The sequence below is a fragment of the Diabrotica undecimpunctata genome, chromosome 1 (genome assembly GCF_040954645.1).
Source record: "Diabrotica undecimpunctata isolate CICGRU chromosome 1, icDiaUnde3, whole genome shotgun sequence".
In the NCBI taxonomy this organism is placed as follows: Eukaryota; Metazoa; Arthropoda; class Insecta; order Coleoptera; family Chrysomelidae; genus Diabrotica; species Diabrotica undecimpunctata.
Genome location: NC_092803.1, coordinates 107,758,644 through 107,777,639, shown reverse-complemented (window position 1 = coordinate 107,777,639; position 18,996 = coordinate 107,758,644). Strand labels below are relative to the sequence as shown.

Sequence of the window (18,996 nt, the reverse complement as noted above, 5' to 3'; positions counted from 1 at the left end):
CTACGGTAATTACAAAGTCCCTTTCTCAAGCAACATTAAAGCACGAACTTTTTCCTTTCGTGTGAGTTTCTTTCGGCCCATATTTTTCACTTCAATTTAGAATTTAACGATCTCAAACTTTACTGAGTAAATAAAAAGACGTTTAACACTGACATAAAGCCAATAGTGTACAGTACATACCGGCAAAACAAACTAAGTAAACTACAAATTATCCCCTCTCTCCACAAATGCTAAACAAGCGTAGACAGAATGCATCCAATTTTTCTTCGAATTTAGTGATTTATTTGGCAATGTAATGATCTTTTTTGTCGGCACTGTAAGTTTATCCACGATGATTTTACTATCTCCTTTCTTTAAAAACATTAACATTATTGCTGTCTTTGATGTCTATTGATGTCATTGATTGTCTAAACCATTATTTGGATTTATTTAACAAGCATGTTTCCCCAATATTTGAGCGTTCATTCACTATTTGATCGTCACCTGGTGAAAATTTTCCCAGTGATTTTTGAACGTATTGCTTTGTAATATAGGTTCTTTCATCTGTTGTTTTATTTAGTGTGCTTAGCAAAATACTTTCCGGTTCTTTTTTGAAGATATTCTCGATATTGATATTGAAGATAGGTATAATCTTTTTTTGAATGCGTCCCAGTGGTGTGACAATGATGTGTTTTTTGTGTGTCTATATGTGTGTATATGTGGGTTTAGATAATTGAAACATTAATAAAAAAATAATAAAATTTTGTTGTAGATATTTAGATTACAGGGAGGCACCAGGAACACCAAACGAGTACAATCGAACAACTTTATTTTACCAAATATTAGCAGCTAGATTATTTTTTGTCCTTATTTTCGAAAATTTGGTTGTGATCGTTCTTATCATCGTTAAATGGTTAATACCAGATATACCAGCTGATCTCAAGGATAGAATAAGACGAGAAGCATACATCACAAATGAGATAATAATCAAACAGGAGACCAGAAGGGCTCAATGTGGCATTGTTTGTAAGTTTTTTACGTATATTTAATTACTGTTTTAATGGGAATAAGCCACAATTAAAGTTTAAAATACTTCGAAAATCGTTCTCAAAATACAAACATTAAAAAATTAAACAAATTTTTTTTATAGGTTCAGAACAATATTATGTTTATTTATTGTTAAATCTGTTGAATTAGATGAAAATTCAAGACGATGGTAATAAATCAAGATGCCTTTTAATATTCTTCCTCAATTCTTGAGGAATTCGATAACTCAATTCTCAAAATAGTTAATCGAGTTATTTGAGTGGAAAATACCAACATTTCAAATGTGTACGTTTAAATAAATATTTACATCTCTCTTCTATTTACAGAGTCGTAGGCTGCTTTGTAGTCTATAAATATGTGATGAGTATATATGCCAAATTCCAGTGATTTTTCTAAAATTTGTCTCAGGGTTGCAATTTGATGAATTGTTGATTTACCACTTCTAGCCTGATACTTTCCTGCTATCCGTTCTGCATATTGTGCCATACGGTGGCTTAACGCTGCATTTAAAAGCGTAATTCTTCTATTACAATCCACAAAGAAAATAATTCCGTCCACCTCCATAAAGGTGTGGCCACTTTCGAGGACCTTGTGCTCTATGATTACTAGGTTTGAAGTTTGGACCAAATATAAGAATAGTGCTGCAACATTTTGGTTTCGGTTTTGTACACCACAGGTATCAGAATACAAACAGAGCTGCTTTATTTCAGGTTTAATTTGGTTAATATAGTTAAGCAAGAAACTACTTATTTCTGAACTACCTCTTTTTCCTTGTAACTCTGTCCATCCATAGCAAAAGGCATCATTTGGGTCATCATAAATGGTAAAATTATACATGCATACTTTAAGACTGTAATACATATAAGTTACGTCACTCGAAGGTATTTGTAACAATAATTGCAAATAAAAGCTACAACACACGAATGCTTTATGCTGCCGACATTTCTCCTTATTAGCAGCTTTCGCATTTATACACTCTTCCTTCCATATAATGCATTGTACATAGTCATTTTCTAACAGCTTTTAAGGTCCACTTTTAAGGAATTGTATTTAGTGTAAATCTGGCATTGATCTTTTTTTGGCTTATATAACGACAAGTTGTAATCGGTACAAAAAATCCTATAAGTAATTTCGTTTAGATGTTTTAAATTTTCATTTAAACATGAGGGTCGTTGCACTCTTTCTATTCTTAAACTGTCTTGTTGTATGCAGTCTTCTTACCTCTTTTGCCTTGTCCAACAAACATGTTTTCCTCTCCCTTGCCTTTACACGCAATATCAATCATATCAGCCAAAATGCATAAAGTTTTAAGAAAAAAGCTTTTACATACCCGGATTTTTTGCACATCATTATTTAAATAGTAAATTTTTGTATCTGTTCTTTCTTTCCTTGAACTCTCTCTTCGCACCCTTCTCCTTAAAGGTGGTATAGTTTCTGTTGTTCCAAGAAGAAACTCTTTTTGCTTCAAATATTCACTATGCCAAATCTTGTGACAAAGTGATTTTCTAAGTTTTTCTGAAAAAGGTGCATTGCACTGGAACAGGCATTTTTTGCATTTGGATGCTGGAACTTTGCTGTCTTGGATTCAATTTTCTGTTTTTTCTCTTTAAATTTCTTTCCCATTTTAAAGGTTTGGCTTTCTTTCATCGACCTCTTTTTTTGTTTAATTTCTGTATCTGTTAATTGTTCATTTAATAAATTTTCTTCCATACCTGCCTCAGTACTTGAGACATTTTCTTTATCAGTACTTTCACTGTCTGATAAGGTTTGTAATGTAGATCTTGAATTGAACAAACCGAGTCAAAATCGTGTACTTCAGGAATAGTCGTGATATCTTTAGTAAGCACTGGGGAAATCGAACAACTTGCACCAGCAATAATGTTTGGATCATCTTTTGTTGTTGAAGTAGAACCAAAACATGGGGAATTCTCTGAAACAACAGAATTATAAATTTAACATCCTACGAGTTCCAAAATTATACTAATAAAACATTATCTAATCTCTTACTTAGCTTCTAGCTAAAGTAATTACCTAATAAATTGGTAGGTATTCATTGATAATAATTAGTTGCTAATATCAGCAAGAAAACATTATGTACTCCATTTAATAGATCTTAATAAAAATACATAATTTTTACCAAACGTAACCTCACTTTTAGGATAATTAAAAATAATATTAGAATTACCCAAATTATGGTTCTCGTCTTCTAATGCCATTAATACTAATTTTTCACATCTACTTTTACCACTTGTCATCATTTTATTGACTAAAAAACTGTAAAACTTAGCAAAGTAACACGTGAGGTTTATTCGTTACAATGAGTATTTAACACAAAATAGTCTGCCAAAACAAGTTAGGTGTACTTATCTGATTTTTGCTGTATAAGCTATTCCCCAAAAAACATTCTGATAAACAGCAGAAATCGTTTAAAATACCTTAACGGTTTTTAGTTGTATTGCATTTTGCATTTCATAATTTTGTTAAATATATTTCTGCAATATCGGCTATGTGCTCTTAACTGATTTTTGTAATAGCTTTTGAATTTTAAATCGCTATTATTTTACAATGTAAATCTTTTAAACAAACATAAAGGATTTTTGTGGAAGAATTTTTTTTTGTTTATAAAAAATAATAAAAGTAATATCCATTTAAAGCAACTTAAAATATTTTGCTTTCATAAAATTGTGTTAAAGGGAGTTAATATATTTTGGTCACATTTAGTACTAACATTTGGATAGGTGCTTTCACTAAACGGGTTTTAACAGTCAATAATTTCTCTTTTATACTCTCTATGAACAAACCCGAAAAATGGCCAAACATGGACTTAACGGATTTTTGCAGTAAGCCCACGATATGATAGACTGCACATAACATTCAGGACCTTCTTGCGAATATGCAGCGACAGGTTTTTGTTATATAAAACTGGTTTCTAGGTCATAAAAGCCTTACGTGATATTTCGGTGCTAGTTATTATCTTTGTTAAAATCCTTTATAAAAGGTATATAAATTAAAAAACCCAAACGGGTTATGTCATGAAGACAAAACGTTTTCGGAATCCATATTCCATCATCAGCGTCTAGGTGTACATGTTTTGAGCCACTAAATATCTGGGTAAAAACCCGTTAAAAGTTATGTTACAATTTAGTTTACATTATTTAGTCTTATATATTAGGATGTTCAAGTTACCAGTCGATATGATAGCATGGCATGGATATGATTGCCACAGTGGATATGATTGCCATGTTATCATATCCACTGGTAACTTTAACATCCTAATATATAAGACTAAATAATGTAAACTAAATTGTAACATATAACTTTTAACGGGTTTTTACCCAGATATTTAGTGGCTCAAAACATGTACACCTAGACACTGATGATGGAATATGAATTCCGAAAACATTTAGTCTTCATGACATAGCCCGTTTGGGTTTTTTAATTTATATACCTTTTATAACGGATTTTAACAAAAACATTTTGTGATACATGGTATACAGCCAGCTACAGGAACTTAGTGTCCTTGTGGAGTTATTATCTCTTAATCAGAGTCACCATTTACATTTAACCAGCTGCGGAGGTATTTAAAATGGTTTAGACGTTCTATTTTCTCTCCATTAAGAGAAAGCAGTCCTTAATCTATATTACTCTTTCCAACTGTCATCCACTTTGTCTTTGAAATGTTAATTTTAAGGCCTCTCCGATAACTTGCTTCACTGACTAGATTTACTAATGTTTGGCTGTCTGACCAACTTTAATGTGTTATGTTATTTATCTTTATAAATAAGAACAATGCAATCCATAATATCGGCTATTAATTTCATGTTTTACGGCTTGGTCAGTAAATTTTAATGTTTTACAAACTTTTAATCGCGTTTACATCACTCTTCTAATTTGTCTTGTCTTGTAATTTTTGTCAATTGCGTTTCTGAATTCTACTATTCATTCAGGAATAACCATTTTTTTATCAAATGTTAAAAAGTTATAGAGCAATTAACATTGATATTTATAAACTTAAAAAAAAACAAACAAAATATATTTTTTCTACCAAGAAGTATACTGATAGAAAGCTTGTTCTATCTTGTTCATTGATTGATGTTCCCGTGATTTTCCCAATTAGCAATGTCTTTATTGTAGGTCAATCAATAGAAGCCCTAAAAATAGATATTTACAGCAGAGAGTACCTGGAAAGGAATAGATAAAAATCTCTTACCCCCTAGTCATTTTTTCATGATTAAAAATATATGATAATCGCTAGGATCTAACTAAATCTTATGGATAGGGCAAATGAAGACTAATATAATAAATATGACAATTCATAAATGTTGGTCCTTTCAATTGCAGACTTATGGACAAGAACGTTATCCTGATGACAAGGCCTCTTCGTTTTTACTAAATTAGTCTGTTTCTTTTTGATTTTATCGTCTAAATTGTTGCAATAAAATGATTAATACTCGCCATTTGTTTGTTGATCATTTTTTAATAGTCATTTAAGATAATTCCGTAAACTCTCAAAACAAAGTTGCCATAACGTTTTCTGATGACAAAACCATTTTGCCTTATTTGATTTGATTTGATGAAGTTTTTTTTAATCGATTGTTCTTTTGTTTCGGTAATATAATCGTAGAGATGCTTAGAAATCGACGCCAAAGTTCCTTGGATAGTGTGTCAAAAATGTCAAAAGGTCACGAGAAACACAAATTATTCCATTTTTGCTACGGTGTCACCCGCGGCACCCAACCCACAGACTATTTATTCATTTCCAATATTTGAGATAAAATTCTATACAAATTACCAGTTGAGAACCCACTATATCCATTATCCTTATTCCATCAAGGGCGATTCTACCATTCGACCGCATGACTGTACGCCTTCAAATAAAATGCTTCGAGAAAAACAACAAAACTTCTACCTAAATTTTTTCCTATACATCAATAAATGCATGTGAGTACAGAGTGTTCCTTATTTGCATTTAATACGATATAGTAAACTACATAAGTACGTATTTTTTATTTTATATTATACCTGGACTGGGACTAGATCTGCCGCTGGTGGTGACGCAGCCCTAAACCCGATGATCTCGGGCGTGGCAATACCAATTGCCTAGAAGTCGTAAAGCGCCAAAAATGATTAGATATGAGCCTTGAAACTTTCCATAAAATTTAAATATTTAAATAATTATAAATATAAACTTCACCATTTAAATTTTCCATAAATTCGGCATACAGGTATATCGTCTTGGTTTTCCCCTCGTTAAAGGATTAGTGTAATTATTGCCATTGAAATCCAAAGACCTCCATTTTATTATAAAAAAATGTTTTATGGCTTAAATTAATCGTATAGAAATCATATAATAATAAAAACATTAATAATAAATAGCTATACTGGGACCGCACTGTGCTCACAGACCAACCAGTGGCACATAATAGACCGGATCTCATACTAGTTAATAAACTTACCAGGCAAACAACACTTATTGATGTGGCGATACCTAACACCAATAATTTGCGTGTTAAATACAACGAAAAGATCGCCAAGTATAGAGATCTAGAAATACAAATCAGGAGACAATGGAGAATGGAAAGTACCCAGACAGTACCTATTATTCTATCTACTACTGGTGTTATTCCCAAAGACCTAGCGAACATCAAACAGCTGGGTCTAAATGAACATCTTTATAAGGCCATACAGAAAGCTGTACTCCTCGCGACGTCCAGATGTGTACGAAAATTTTTGGGAGATACTCCAGTAAATCAAGTAACCTAGGGCTCGATAACACGGAAAGAGTCCCACCAGAGCTTAATCCTTTTGATATCATAGGTATCTGGGAAGAGTTAATTTTGCCCTTAGAGGGAGTGTGGATAAATAGTACTAAATCTGGATAAATTGTACTTCTCCAAACCGACCATCTTCCTTATTATCAATACATCCCTGACAGAATGCTTGAAAATGACAACTACAAGCTATATTGGGACCGCACTGTGCTCACAGACCAACCAGTGGCGCATAATAGACCGGATCTCCTGTTAGTTAATAAACTAGGCAAACAACACTTATTGATGTGGCGATACCCAACACCAATAATTTGCGTATTAAATACAACGAAAAGTGTTATCTATCTATCTAGTACTGGTGTTATTCCCAAAAACCTCCTAGAGAACATAAAACAGCTGGTTCTAAATGAACATATCTATAAGGCCATGCAGAAAGCTGTAATCGCGACGTTCAGATGTGTACGAAAATTTTTGGGAGATACTCCAGCATGCCAAGTCCAGCAAAGTGAATTTTCCCCTTATAGGGAGTGTGAGCCGTATTGTTAAATCTGGGTAATAAATAGTATTCTATGTCTAACGCTGTTTCACTATCAGAGCCCTCATTTGGATTAATTACAATGGGTTGTATATTATAACTTTGGATAGACAGATAGGACTGTTTCACTTTTACAATATGTTTTTCCTAATTTTTCCAGCTTTCTATTGACATATTATTTATAACGGTTTTAATTAACTGTATAACAGTGGCACACAAGGCAGGAGAACTATTTTCCGCCCTAACCTTTACTTTGACTTGATGTCATATATGCTCAATAGGGTTAAATACACAATAGTGCGGAGGAAGGCGTAACACGTAAGTTATTACATACATAGTGCTTTTTAATATTAAATATATTTAACACTTCTAGTAGTTGTTCTTTCTTATAACCAGTTTCAAAATAAATATCATTTTTTAATCAATAATTACGAATTTCAGTTTTAGTACTTGATCTGTTTGGCGCTTTTTGTAGCTGACAACTTTTATCCATGACGGTTATACTATTTTCAGGAATATTTTTCAAATGATAACTTTAAAACCAACTTTCAAAAAGTTCTGCATTGGTATCTTCATGATAGTCTACGCTAGAGTCTTTGATATTCTTCGCAAATAATAGCAAACAGTTTGGAATCCACCCGTTTCTAACCGGCATGAATTATTGTTACTTATTATTTATTTGAATTTGAATTTCCTTTATTTTGATTTCGTCTGGCAGTGTTTACTAAAATCGACCCATCCTTTGCATCCTGTTTTATGAGTATCAAACCATGTTTCATCCAGATATATGATAAATTTGTTTTTTAACCTATAATTCCCAATTTCAAGGAGATACTCAGTTCTCCAAGTGCGCAGTCTGTGTGATTCCATTACTACTGCTTTTTTGTCTATCTTACGATACTTAAAACCTGTTTTAGAAATGAGTCTATGGAGGGCGGCACGACATATCTATATTTGTTTTTTCTTCCTGTAACTTCAATTTATTTTTATCTAACGTAGGAACTGTCTGATTTTCATAAAGGGAATATTGTTGTTTTATAACATCTTGTTGAGTACTGTCCAAATGATGAGACTGAAAATTATTACGTTTTTTTCATCCGGTCAATGATGCTTTGCTTACCTTTGCCTTTATCGACGATATTGGCGTTTTTGAAAGTAAAGATATTTCTTTCACAGCATCTTGTTGGATATGACCTCTATCTATTAAAGTATCATACATATTTTGAACTATTTCTTTTGTTTCTAATGATTAAACGCTTTCGATTATCTTTAGTATATGTCGAGAGATTATTTTCCCAAGGATGAAACATATTTGTTACCAACAAACTTCACTAATATACTATATACACAGTAGCAAGTACAGATTCTTATTGACTGATACTGCATATTAATTTTAATTCCCTTAACATGAGCCGTACCTCATTCAACCCTGAACGGTCAAGTAGAAAGTGAAAACGTGTTTATCTAGTTATAGTGATAATAATACCACTAATGCTTTAAAGACGATATATTTTGAGACAAGCTATATCCTATATACTATATAAATTCATCAACCCCGTTTTAACCCTCGCAAACTAATAATCAAATTCCAACAGTGTTGGAGACAACGAGATCACATTTGCTCGTTCTATGTATATCTAATATTACACTGATTGACAGATCTGTACTTTGATATTTAACGTAATAAAGGATGATTCTACAGAATGGTAAAGAAGATTTACATAGCAACATAGTATAACTTTAAAATCCCAAAAAAAATACATCCGACTACTAAAATCAAATAAACGAACTGGCGTCTACACTATTCAACTTAACTCGAATGTGTGCGAAGAGCTAATCTACTAACAAATAAATCAATACAGATTGCATTATGTCTCACAGAACGGAAGAGGCAGCAGAAATATATTCACAATTAAAAACAGGAGCAAAGGAGACTGGACTAGAAATAAATTGTTGCGTTGAGTACGAATTGAACAGAAGAGGCAGAGATTCAAAGAAGAATAGCTCGCCCATTTGAAAAACACAAACTATTGTCAGACCAATAGTATGTTATGGATGCGAGACATGGATGATGAGAGAAAACAAAAAGAAAGCTAGAAGTATTTGAAAGAAAAGTCCTAAGAAAGATATTTGGATCTATTAACGAAAAAGGAGTATGGAGATCCACATACAACCATGAACTCTACAAACTGTTCAAAGAGACACCTTCTCAGAATTCGTTAAAATCTAGAGACTTCGATGGGCTGGACATGTAGTGAGAGTAAAGACCGAAAGATTGCCGAAAAGAGCCCTAGATCGTAAAATGCGGGCGCAAGACCAAAAGGAAGGCCACGGAAAAGGTGGGAGGATGAGGTGGCAGTAAGAACCTGGAGAAGATCGACGCGGGACCGGCAGGGTTGGAGAAGGCCAAGGGTCGATTTGGGCTCGAGATATAGGATGATTCTACAGAATGGTAAAAGAGATTCCCCGAATTTGCGCCACCTCCACTCGGGTACTAGTCTGATACAAATCCTCGTTTGTTTCGTGAATGTCGTGAATGACAATTTCCGGAAAAGTTGAATGCATGGGCAATATTGGGTAATGATCTTGTAGACCCAATATTGATTGACGGGCGTTTAAATGGCGAAAAATACCTCAAAACATCATTTTACATTATGCACGCAGGTTTCGAAATTATTAAACACAGTTTTTCCGGATAATGGATTGAACTACAAGAACCACAGAATGACCGTCTAAATCCACAAAATATTGCTGGTCTACGTCACAGAGTAATACAAGAATGTAACAATATAACTGGAGAACTGTTAGAGAATGTTGGAGAAGAAACAAAAAAATAGGTTATACTACTATAAACAGATGAAATGGTGAACATTTTGAACACCTAATAAACTTAAATGTTTGGTTTTTATTATTGAAATTGATCTATGTAACAGTTGGAAAAATTTTATTATTTAATCAATGAATAAATAAGCAACAATTCTTAGTGCCATATATTTTTGAAATCAGATGTTGATAACCTTTTAAATTAAGTGTCACTTGAGCCCCTTTTTTATTTAAAAAAATTGAGGTTGTGGCTGTCACCTGATGATGTTTATCGAACTAACGAAACTTTTATACCATTTGATATTAGGAGAAGTTTAAAAGTGTCTGAGTGATTTTATTTTATCTTTAAAATAATTGAAATAGGACTTTATCCTCTCGCTGTGTATTTGGTCATACCAAATCATTTTGTAATTAAAATTGTATAGATAATTTTGCTTTAAATTGTAATCAAAAACATCACATCGCCAATTTTAAAAATTGTTAATGTTTTACCTTTCTTTGGATGCTGTGCCAGATTAAGGCTCAGAAAACCATTTGAATTAACTAATCAATAAATGAAGTGTGGACAGAAATAAATATAAGTTGACGTTTTGTTAATATTTATTATATTCCGCATGTGTCAAGGTATTCCTACTGTGAAATACTGTCACTATCCGTGCAGTCAGAACTTGAGTCGTCATTTGTATCTAATAAATTCAATTGGAGGTAAAGTGTAAAAAATGTTTTTCTTAACGTGAGCTACAGAGTCCTTCAATTACTTTTCTGATATTTTCAAAAATAAATTTAGTTATTTATCTAAAAGTCGCATGGGCGTTCTTGTGTCCATCGACCCATGTATTGTAACTAAAATAGACTTATATTAAAATAGGTCTGAAGGTGTCCAGTGGTATATATGGATAATTTGGGATTCTTTCAACTTCTTCCGAACTATTTCGGACAAAGAAATTTCATTTCTGAACCAAAGTGACAAACACGTATATGTAGGTCTTAGCCAGGCTATGTCCAGGCGAGACCGATTGTGGTCTAATTATGTCTGCTCTTAATGCAATTATTATATCAAGGTCGTTCTGCAACCCGAGACAGAGACAAGCGAAAAGCGAGTGTCACCTACTTATATGTTTCTCGTCAGTTTTCGTCAAGAGCAGTAGTGAAGTTGGTCGTTGCGTGACATTTCTGTTGTAGCACTAATTTGTAGATGTTTTCTTAATAAAAACAATAATATCCGAAATAAAATTTACTGGTGAGGAAAACTAATTTTTTATAGAGTTATTGGCTAATACCCCACCAATATTTGATCCTCAATTAAAATCCTACAAGAATGTTATCGTCCTGGAAAATATAAAATCCTTCCTCGCGTCTCGTTTTAAATATAGAATTTATTCGTTTTTTTATTCTAAACGTGTAATAGAGAAATATATCATCATTTTCATCTTCTCTCACTAACCTATTAAAGGATGGTTTCAAAGTCATTATACATGCCTACTTTTTCTACATCTGAACTATAGACGCATGTTTTGGGTATGTCGCTTGCACGGTCGCGTACTCATTTTTAAGAGCGGCAATTCACATGATATCTCGGTCGCTTGTTGCGTAATGGCACCTTAAACATAAATTTGAATGTATGAATAATTAAATTCGGTATCAATACGACCGTGTTTTTAAACTCTGCTAATAAAAGTCGTACTCAACAAATTTTGATCAATTACACTTCAGTCATACCAAATAACATGCATTATGTTGCAATATTGTAATAAACAACCCTCTAGTCCACATCGAGTATTAACGGGAGTTATCAGTTACCAATGGTTCAATACTCTCAACAAAAGTAGTGGCCACACCCCATAAATTCGTTTGTTCCAATTTACACCGTAACCACTTTACCGGAATAATAGATACCATTAACTAATTTACTATTTTGAGTTAAAAAATAACTCGCAACATTGTATTTAAAAATATTTATATTATATTTAAAAAGTTTCCGAAGTTAAAGTGAACTGTTGTCAAGAATTCGCCTGAAAATGAAGAAAAAGAATACTGACACGCAAAATGTTATTCTCCCCAATAAGCCTTCAGAAATAATACTACATTAAATAGCTACTAGAAACTTTTGAAGATTGTTTTTAATATTCCACAATCCAGGTAAACTCTGATACACCCTTATACATTCTAAAACAAATTTTTGTTCTCTTTAATATTTTTAGTTGTATTTATGTTTTTTTTGCTTTAATTTCATTCAGGTATTCTCGTATGTCTGAACTTAATTCATATTAAAATCTTTTTCCATCTCTGCTTAAATAGAAAGACTATGTCCCATATTACACTTAATAAATTATATTGTTAAGAAAATAAATGATGCCATCTGTTTGTATTACTTCATTATTCATTTTGTATCGACTATAATGTACATATTTTTACGTATTTCTAAATTAGATTATTTTTTAAGGTGAATCACCAACTGAGCTAGAAAAAATTAAGAATCTCAATGAGGCGCCATCTTCGCCCGAACAGTGGGATAGAGTTTTAAGTAAATCGATGACAGTCGATTCCCCCGCTAACAGTAGCGGTCCTTCCAATCCACCTCAGGAATCTCAACAATCTCCAGTGTCTGTATAAGCTTTGTTTGCTCAAATACTATTTATTTTAGACAACTATTTTTTAAATAGTCAACAATTAGTTATTAGTTACATAATTTCATTCTCGTTTTTCATTCTCGAATATTTTTTCAAAAAAAAAACTTTTTTTGTCGTGTTAACTTTGTGCAATAAAAGTGAGATTTTACTTCGAAATAATTGTAAGAAATTTATGTTTTATAAATGATATTTACTATGTTTGTTTATACTCTTGTGCGATTTATTTTATTTGTGTTTAATGTTTTTACTCGTTATAAGTTTTATTGGGGTTCGCTTTTTTTACTCTGCTCTAGGACTATCTGTATAGATGTTTACTTTTATTTTTACTTGTATCTTTCATAATACTACATTTTATTATCATACTGTGTTTTTAAATTCTGTTTTATATAATTATTAATAAGTTTTTTTTTAATTTGCTTCTTATATTTTTTTAATAAACTGTTCCAAAACGTTCCTTACCTAAGTCTGAGTATCGCAAAAAGCGCCAGCGGAATTATTTTTTCTGCCATGATGCTAAAGGTACAAGTAGAAACCTTAAGGTAAAAACATAATATACAGACGAAGTTCGAGACTAGCGACGCGACCAAAAACACGTAGTTTACATAACGTAGTAGAGTGATTGATTCATTGTGTAATAATTTTTCGTTGGAGAAAAAACCTACTTATGTATGGGAGGTCAAAATATTGTGGCATAGCCAAAATGAAATTCTTATGTATAGTGCGTCATTCGAAATTTAAGTTTTCTTTACAAAGGAAAGATATTGTGTATCAATTAATAAAAATAAAATGAGATATGAATCTTAGTACACTCCGTTCAGATGACTAAAGCAGCATCCTGATAGATTTTTTGATTATACGGGAATGGTCTTGCATGAGAATTGTTACGCGTCGCTTAACTATGTACGCGTTAATTCAAATAACATTGCCTAAACTTAGTCCCGTCACTAGTCTCCAACTTCGTCACTGCACTATATCTTGGCCCTAATAAAATTTATTATCTGTATTTTGATATTTGAAGGGTACATTGACTATATTTCATTCCAATTTGCGGTACAGTATAAGCGAAACTAATCACTTGTAGTGGAGTAACCAGTAAAATAAAAAATATAAGAAAAGTTCATAACTTTATATAGTGGTTAAGTGTATAATCCCAAATTAAATATATTACTTACGTTTCTATACTACCACATATTGTTATCATTTTTTACAACTTCTGTACCGGCTGTTGGAATAAAGTACAGTTGTCAAGTCTAATTAATATTTGTACTACTTTTCACAATTGCAATACGAGAAAGATAAGTTTGAAATCTAAAATAGATTTCAAATAGTGATAATAATGTTCCTCAATTAAAAAAAGTAGTGGTTTATAATATTTTATATCGTGATTATTTTATTATTGTTATACTTTATATATTTATTATTAACTTAAAAACATCCAAAAAACTAAAAAGATATTACCAAAAATGAAATGTTACCTAAAAGACTACTTGCCTTATTTTGCGTCTTTTAATATAAATACTCTTTATATAGCAGGTATTAAGTTGTCTGCCTTGTAAGCCAACACGGCATTTCCCAGAAGTCCTGTTGTCACTCCTCTGGTCTGATTCTATAACCCAGTACATAGCATTCTGCCAATAAGTGTTGCAAGCCTTGGAATGATTCAAGGGCATCCAAAGGGACAATTCTCATGTGGCCTGCAATGGCCAAACATTCTTGTAACTGGATCTTTGCTAGCCCTTGGCTGCTATCTAGTCAATTAACACTTAACACCTAAGAATTCTTAGTATCAAAATATATTTTAATATTTATCAACAACACACGGCTGTGAAAATATTTAAAAAAAAATGGAATATATATTTGATGTGAAATCTAGTCTATGATATTCTTGAAAGCGCAAATATCATATGTAATATATTTTTAATACAAAATGGATATTAGATGTTCATATATCTAATAAAGATGTGTTATTTATGTTTATAGCATTATTTAAAATATATGTTGTATATTTTTTGCCTTGCTAAAAGTTTATTTTTATATATTATCTTTCTCGTATTAAAAAATGTAAAATGTATTAGAAGAAATAGTTTTCATATTTTATTATTTATTTTTAAATGTTATTAGAAGTAATTTGTCCAAGCTATCGAACATCAGTAGCATTCTAAACATCTCAACGAATACAGGTATCCAGCGATATACCTTTTTTATACGTTTAAAAAAAAATACACTTCTTGGTATTTAGAATAAACCAACATTTCAAATAGTGTAGGTTTTCAACGTCGTTGTCTTCGCTGTGGAAATATTTATTGGTTTACTGACTTATATTCCGTTTGAGTATACAGGATATGAGCACTAATGTCCTATGAGTTTGGATGCAGTTCATATTTATTTTCGCACAAAAAAACCACTTTTTTGGTGGGTTTGAAGGGCTGGCTTATATCCACTACTTAGACGTGTTGGGTTTTGAATTTGTAGTAGTGATTCCATGTTTCATCCATTATAGCATATCGACGTAACAAAATCACTTTTTTTTAAACGCAACAAGCATTTTTTGTATAGGGTCATGAAAATGTATTTTTGATCTTCACAGAACAAACGTCGCATCAATTTTGTGCAAACTTATTCATGTTTAATTACTATTACATGTGATTCGGCCGAATGAAAACCATGTTTTTATGAAGACTATTGTCATTGTTCTGAAGCAATTTTCTTGTCACTTTAATATTGTAACACATCAAACGATGAAGAGTGTTTAAGGCACACAAAATGAACGAGACCGCGGTGCTCGGCCTCGGAAAATATGGTCTAAAACTTTTCGACTAGTACACAAAGAATAAATTGGAGAGAAGAAAAAGAAAAAAATTATAAGATGATAGCTACTAGAAGTAAACCAAAACTATTGAATGAACAATTTGCCAAAATTTCTTGCCGCTTTTTTCTTCGAGAGACAAAGAAAACTCTTTAAACAAACAAAAATTCAGACAGACACACACACGCACACCTATATATATATATATATATATATATATATATATATATATATATATATATATATATATATATATATATATATATATAAATTACACTTTAGCAAAAGCTTTGCTATCGCTATGATGAATTGAAAGGCCATATATATGGCGCAACAGTACAATTCGTCAAACATCGGTATCAATAGGATCTTATAACGATATTCCCTGCTTCGTCAGAGATGCGGGAAAGATACAAATTCATACACAGACAGACGACAGACGGTCGGCGAATGTCACTGCTTGTTTCGCACAAGTCGTGGAAGCTACAAGAGGTGCCACCTATTATGGTGACTATGAACGAAACACGATTTAACAAAATCGGTTTCTATCCTTTTGAGCTATTCGATGAATGTAAAGTTCAGCCTTTCAATTCATCATAGCGATAGCAAAGCTTTTGCTGAAGTGTAAACTTTACATTCTTCGAATAGCTTACAGTGACTTTTGGGGATGTTTAGCTATACCCACTGCAAATAAAGAAGACCCATTCTCCACTAAATCAATATTTACTTTTGATTTACCTCGCGATATTTTATTGATGGCAGTACTGTCACTAACACTACTGCCCAAAGATACAATTGATCTCCAAAGATAAAGATGTTTTCAAATACTCAAACAATCGCCTATACCAGCTAAAATCCGGAATTGCCTACCTAGCGGATCGCTAGGTGATCCCCTTCCTGTTCAAGATTTTAAGCGAGATTAAAATCAAAATTCGTCTCCTCGATGTAATTCACACAACCTGGGATCTCAAGCTACATCGGCTTTTTTCAATATAAATATTATTTCATTTGACTCATTTGGCATTATAAGATTCAGTTATTACAGAGAAAGCGTTATTCAGTGTACTTAATTAAGAATATATATAAACAAACACTCATAGTATGTCTTTTCGTTCGAAATTCTAAAATGCAAATTATACAGATGGGGATACATCAATTATACAGATACCTTATACAGAATGGGATTTGAAATACGTGAATAAACCTTATAGGTTTTTGGATCGTTACAATATTATTTACTATCTTAACACCATATACACACTAATTACTTTCAACTACTGCCAATAGTTATTGCCAATATTGTGGATGTTGTGTATTAATGCGTGTATCAGCGTTAAGGAGAAAAATCATGCAATAGTGTTGCGATTTCTGGGAGAGATCGAGTACTTATCATGTCTTTGTACATTTACTACTGGCAAAAATTCGTAAAATAGTAGAAAACTTTATTGATAGACAGCTAAGTGTTTCTTCTGTATTCACGAGTTTTGTGTCTGCGGGAATATATGTAATAATTGGAACTACAAGTTGGACGTTGATTATCATTAGATCTATAAGCTGGAAAACCAATTCATCATTACAGGAAACCGGCCGTGAATGTCTACACTTCACATGTTTGGCTGGAAAGTTTCATAAGCTTCAACCATTTCGTGCAGTCACATTACTAAATTGCAGTTGAAATTGTTGGACTAGTTAATATTGAATTAAATTTTTTAATACAAAATAAACTACCATCGTTAAAAGTACCTATGCAATATTTTTTGTTTGTTTTTGTGTATTGTAAGTTCTATAAAAGTCAGTAATTACATGTTTGTTTGCAAATAATAACGTATATTAGTAACTATGTATTTGATGTTTGTGATAGATATTATATATACATATATATATATATATATATATATATATATATATATATATATATATATATATATATATATATAAAGGAGAGTTCATTTAACATCTCGCTTATAATGCCTTTTTAAATAAATTTTATGTTATATTTATAAAATTTTCATTGTGTTAATCTGCTGTTAATATATTGTGTTAATAGTATATCGATTTTACTGTCTTAGTGCTTGTACTTATTGAATACACAGTACTTAATTTTTTTGTCTGGCATCTCTCTACAGTTTTGCATGAGATTAAATCAGTAAAATACATTCTGACAATACCGTGAGTCCTTTAAACAAGCATTTGAAGAGTCTTAGAAATAATAAAATAAATTATATATTGATCTTATCTACTATTATGAATTTCAATTAACAAAGTATTGCAAATGCAATTTTTGTCTTGCCAATTATTTGATTTAGAGAAGAGCCTAACCTAACATATCACCTGATAAGACAATGATCGGTGGACGCCTACGCATAGTTTACTTTAACTCATGATTCATTCTTTTTACGTACTGCCCAACAATTATCGAGAGAATAAAGTCTTAGAACAGGAGTTTCACACTTAAAATAATACAAACCCAAAACTTCACCGCTCAAAACGTTCCCAAAGTTACCTGTTCATCTTTCGGTATCGTATGAGTCTAGTAACCCTAAAACAAAAAGCTTTATAGACCATCCATTTTACTATAAATATTTCAAATGACGAAAAATCAACTTCAAGACGAGTATGTATACTATCTTAGTTTCCTAATCCTATCCTAGTTTCCCTACTGAAGGCAGGAACGGATTTTTTTTCCGTTTCTCAATTTCATTGGACAATAGAATCTCAAGTCATAACAAAACACCGTTGTTATCTTAAACGAACTGCTATAGTTCGCTGCGAACTGCTACGTACGCTATATCTCCTATCTCCGTGTTTATTATAAACAACAAAACTTGAAACAACGAATTGCTTTCCAAATTCCTTACTGTGGTAAGAAAAATATTAAACTTGAAACAAGGATGACAATCTACAAAACAAATTTTAGGATTAGGATTATTACGTACAGTTTAGAAAGCTGGCAACTTACACCAGGGACAGGAATAATATTGGGACACCAAAAAATCGGGTATATTCTGCGGTAAATAGGATCGAAACAAAACAATTGCTATAATATGGACACATGATGGGAATGTCAGATATCAGATGGTAAAAGAATCATTTTACATTTTACTTCATAATTTTCCCTCACATAACTCTTAGTGCTGACTCCGTTATCAGTTGTTCCGTATATTTTGTAGATTTCACACCATAAGTACCAGTACATTGTTGTCTATCTGCATCGTGGATGTCTCGGTTGCTACTAAACAGAGTAAAATATAGACAGAAATATTTAAGTACTATTAAAACATGTCGGTCCAAATAAGAAGTGTTCAAAAATGTAATTGTATCCAATTTGATAAAAAGTGAATTTTTTTACTAGTTCATATCACTAATAATGTGAAATTCAGAAATAATCATTTTTGCTTTTTTTGC

General features: G+C 31.9%; 1 protein-coding gene across 6 annotated transcripts in view; it reads left to right on the top strand.

Moving 5' to 3' along the window:
• Window positions 1-17,511, top strand: part of LOC140452119 (anoctamin-5-like) — a 127,185-nt gene extending 109,674 nt beyond the window's left edge. For 3 of the 6 annotated variants that reach the window (XM_072546205.1, XM_072546239.1, XM_072546231.1), the window contains 2 exons: window positions 752-1,005; window positions 12,599-17,511. In XM_072546205.1, coding sequence (XP_072402306.1) covers window positions 752-1,005; window positions 12,599-12,768 — 424 coding nt within the window. In that variant the 3' untranslated portion in view covers window positions 12,769-17,511. Of the gene's footprint in view, window positions 1-751; window positions 1,006-5,160; window positions 5,412-12,598 lie in introns of those variants that run through there. The other 3 variants (XM_072546213.1, XM_072546196.1, XM_072546222.1) reach the window with 2 other exon arrangements.
• Window positions 17,512-18,996: the final 1,485 nt, after the last annotated feature.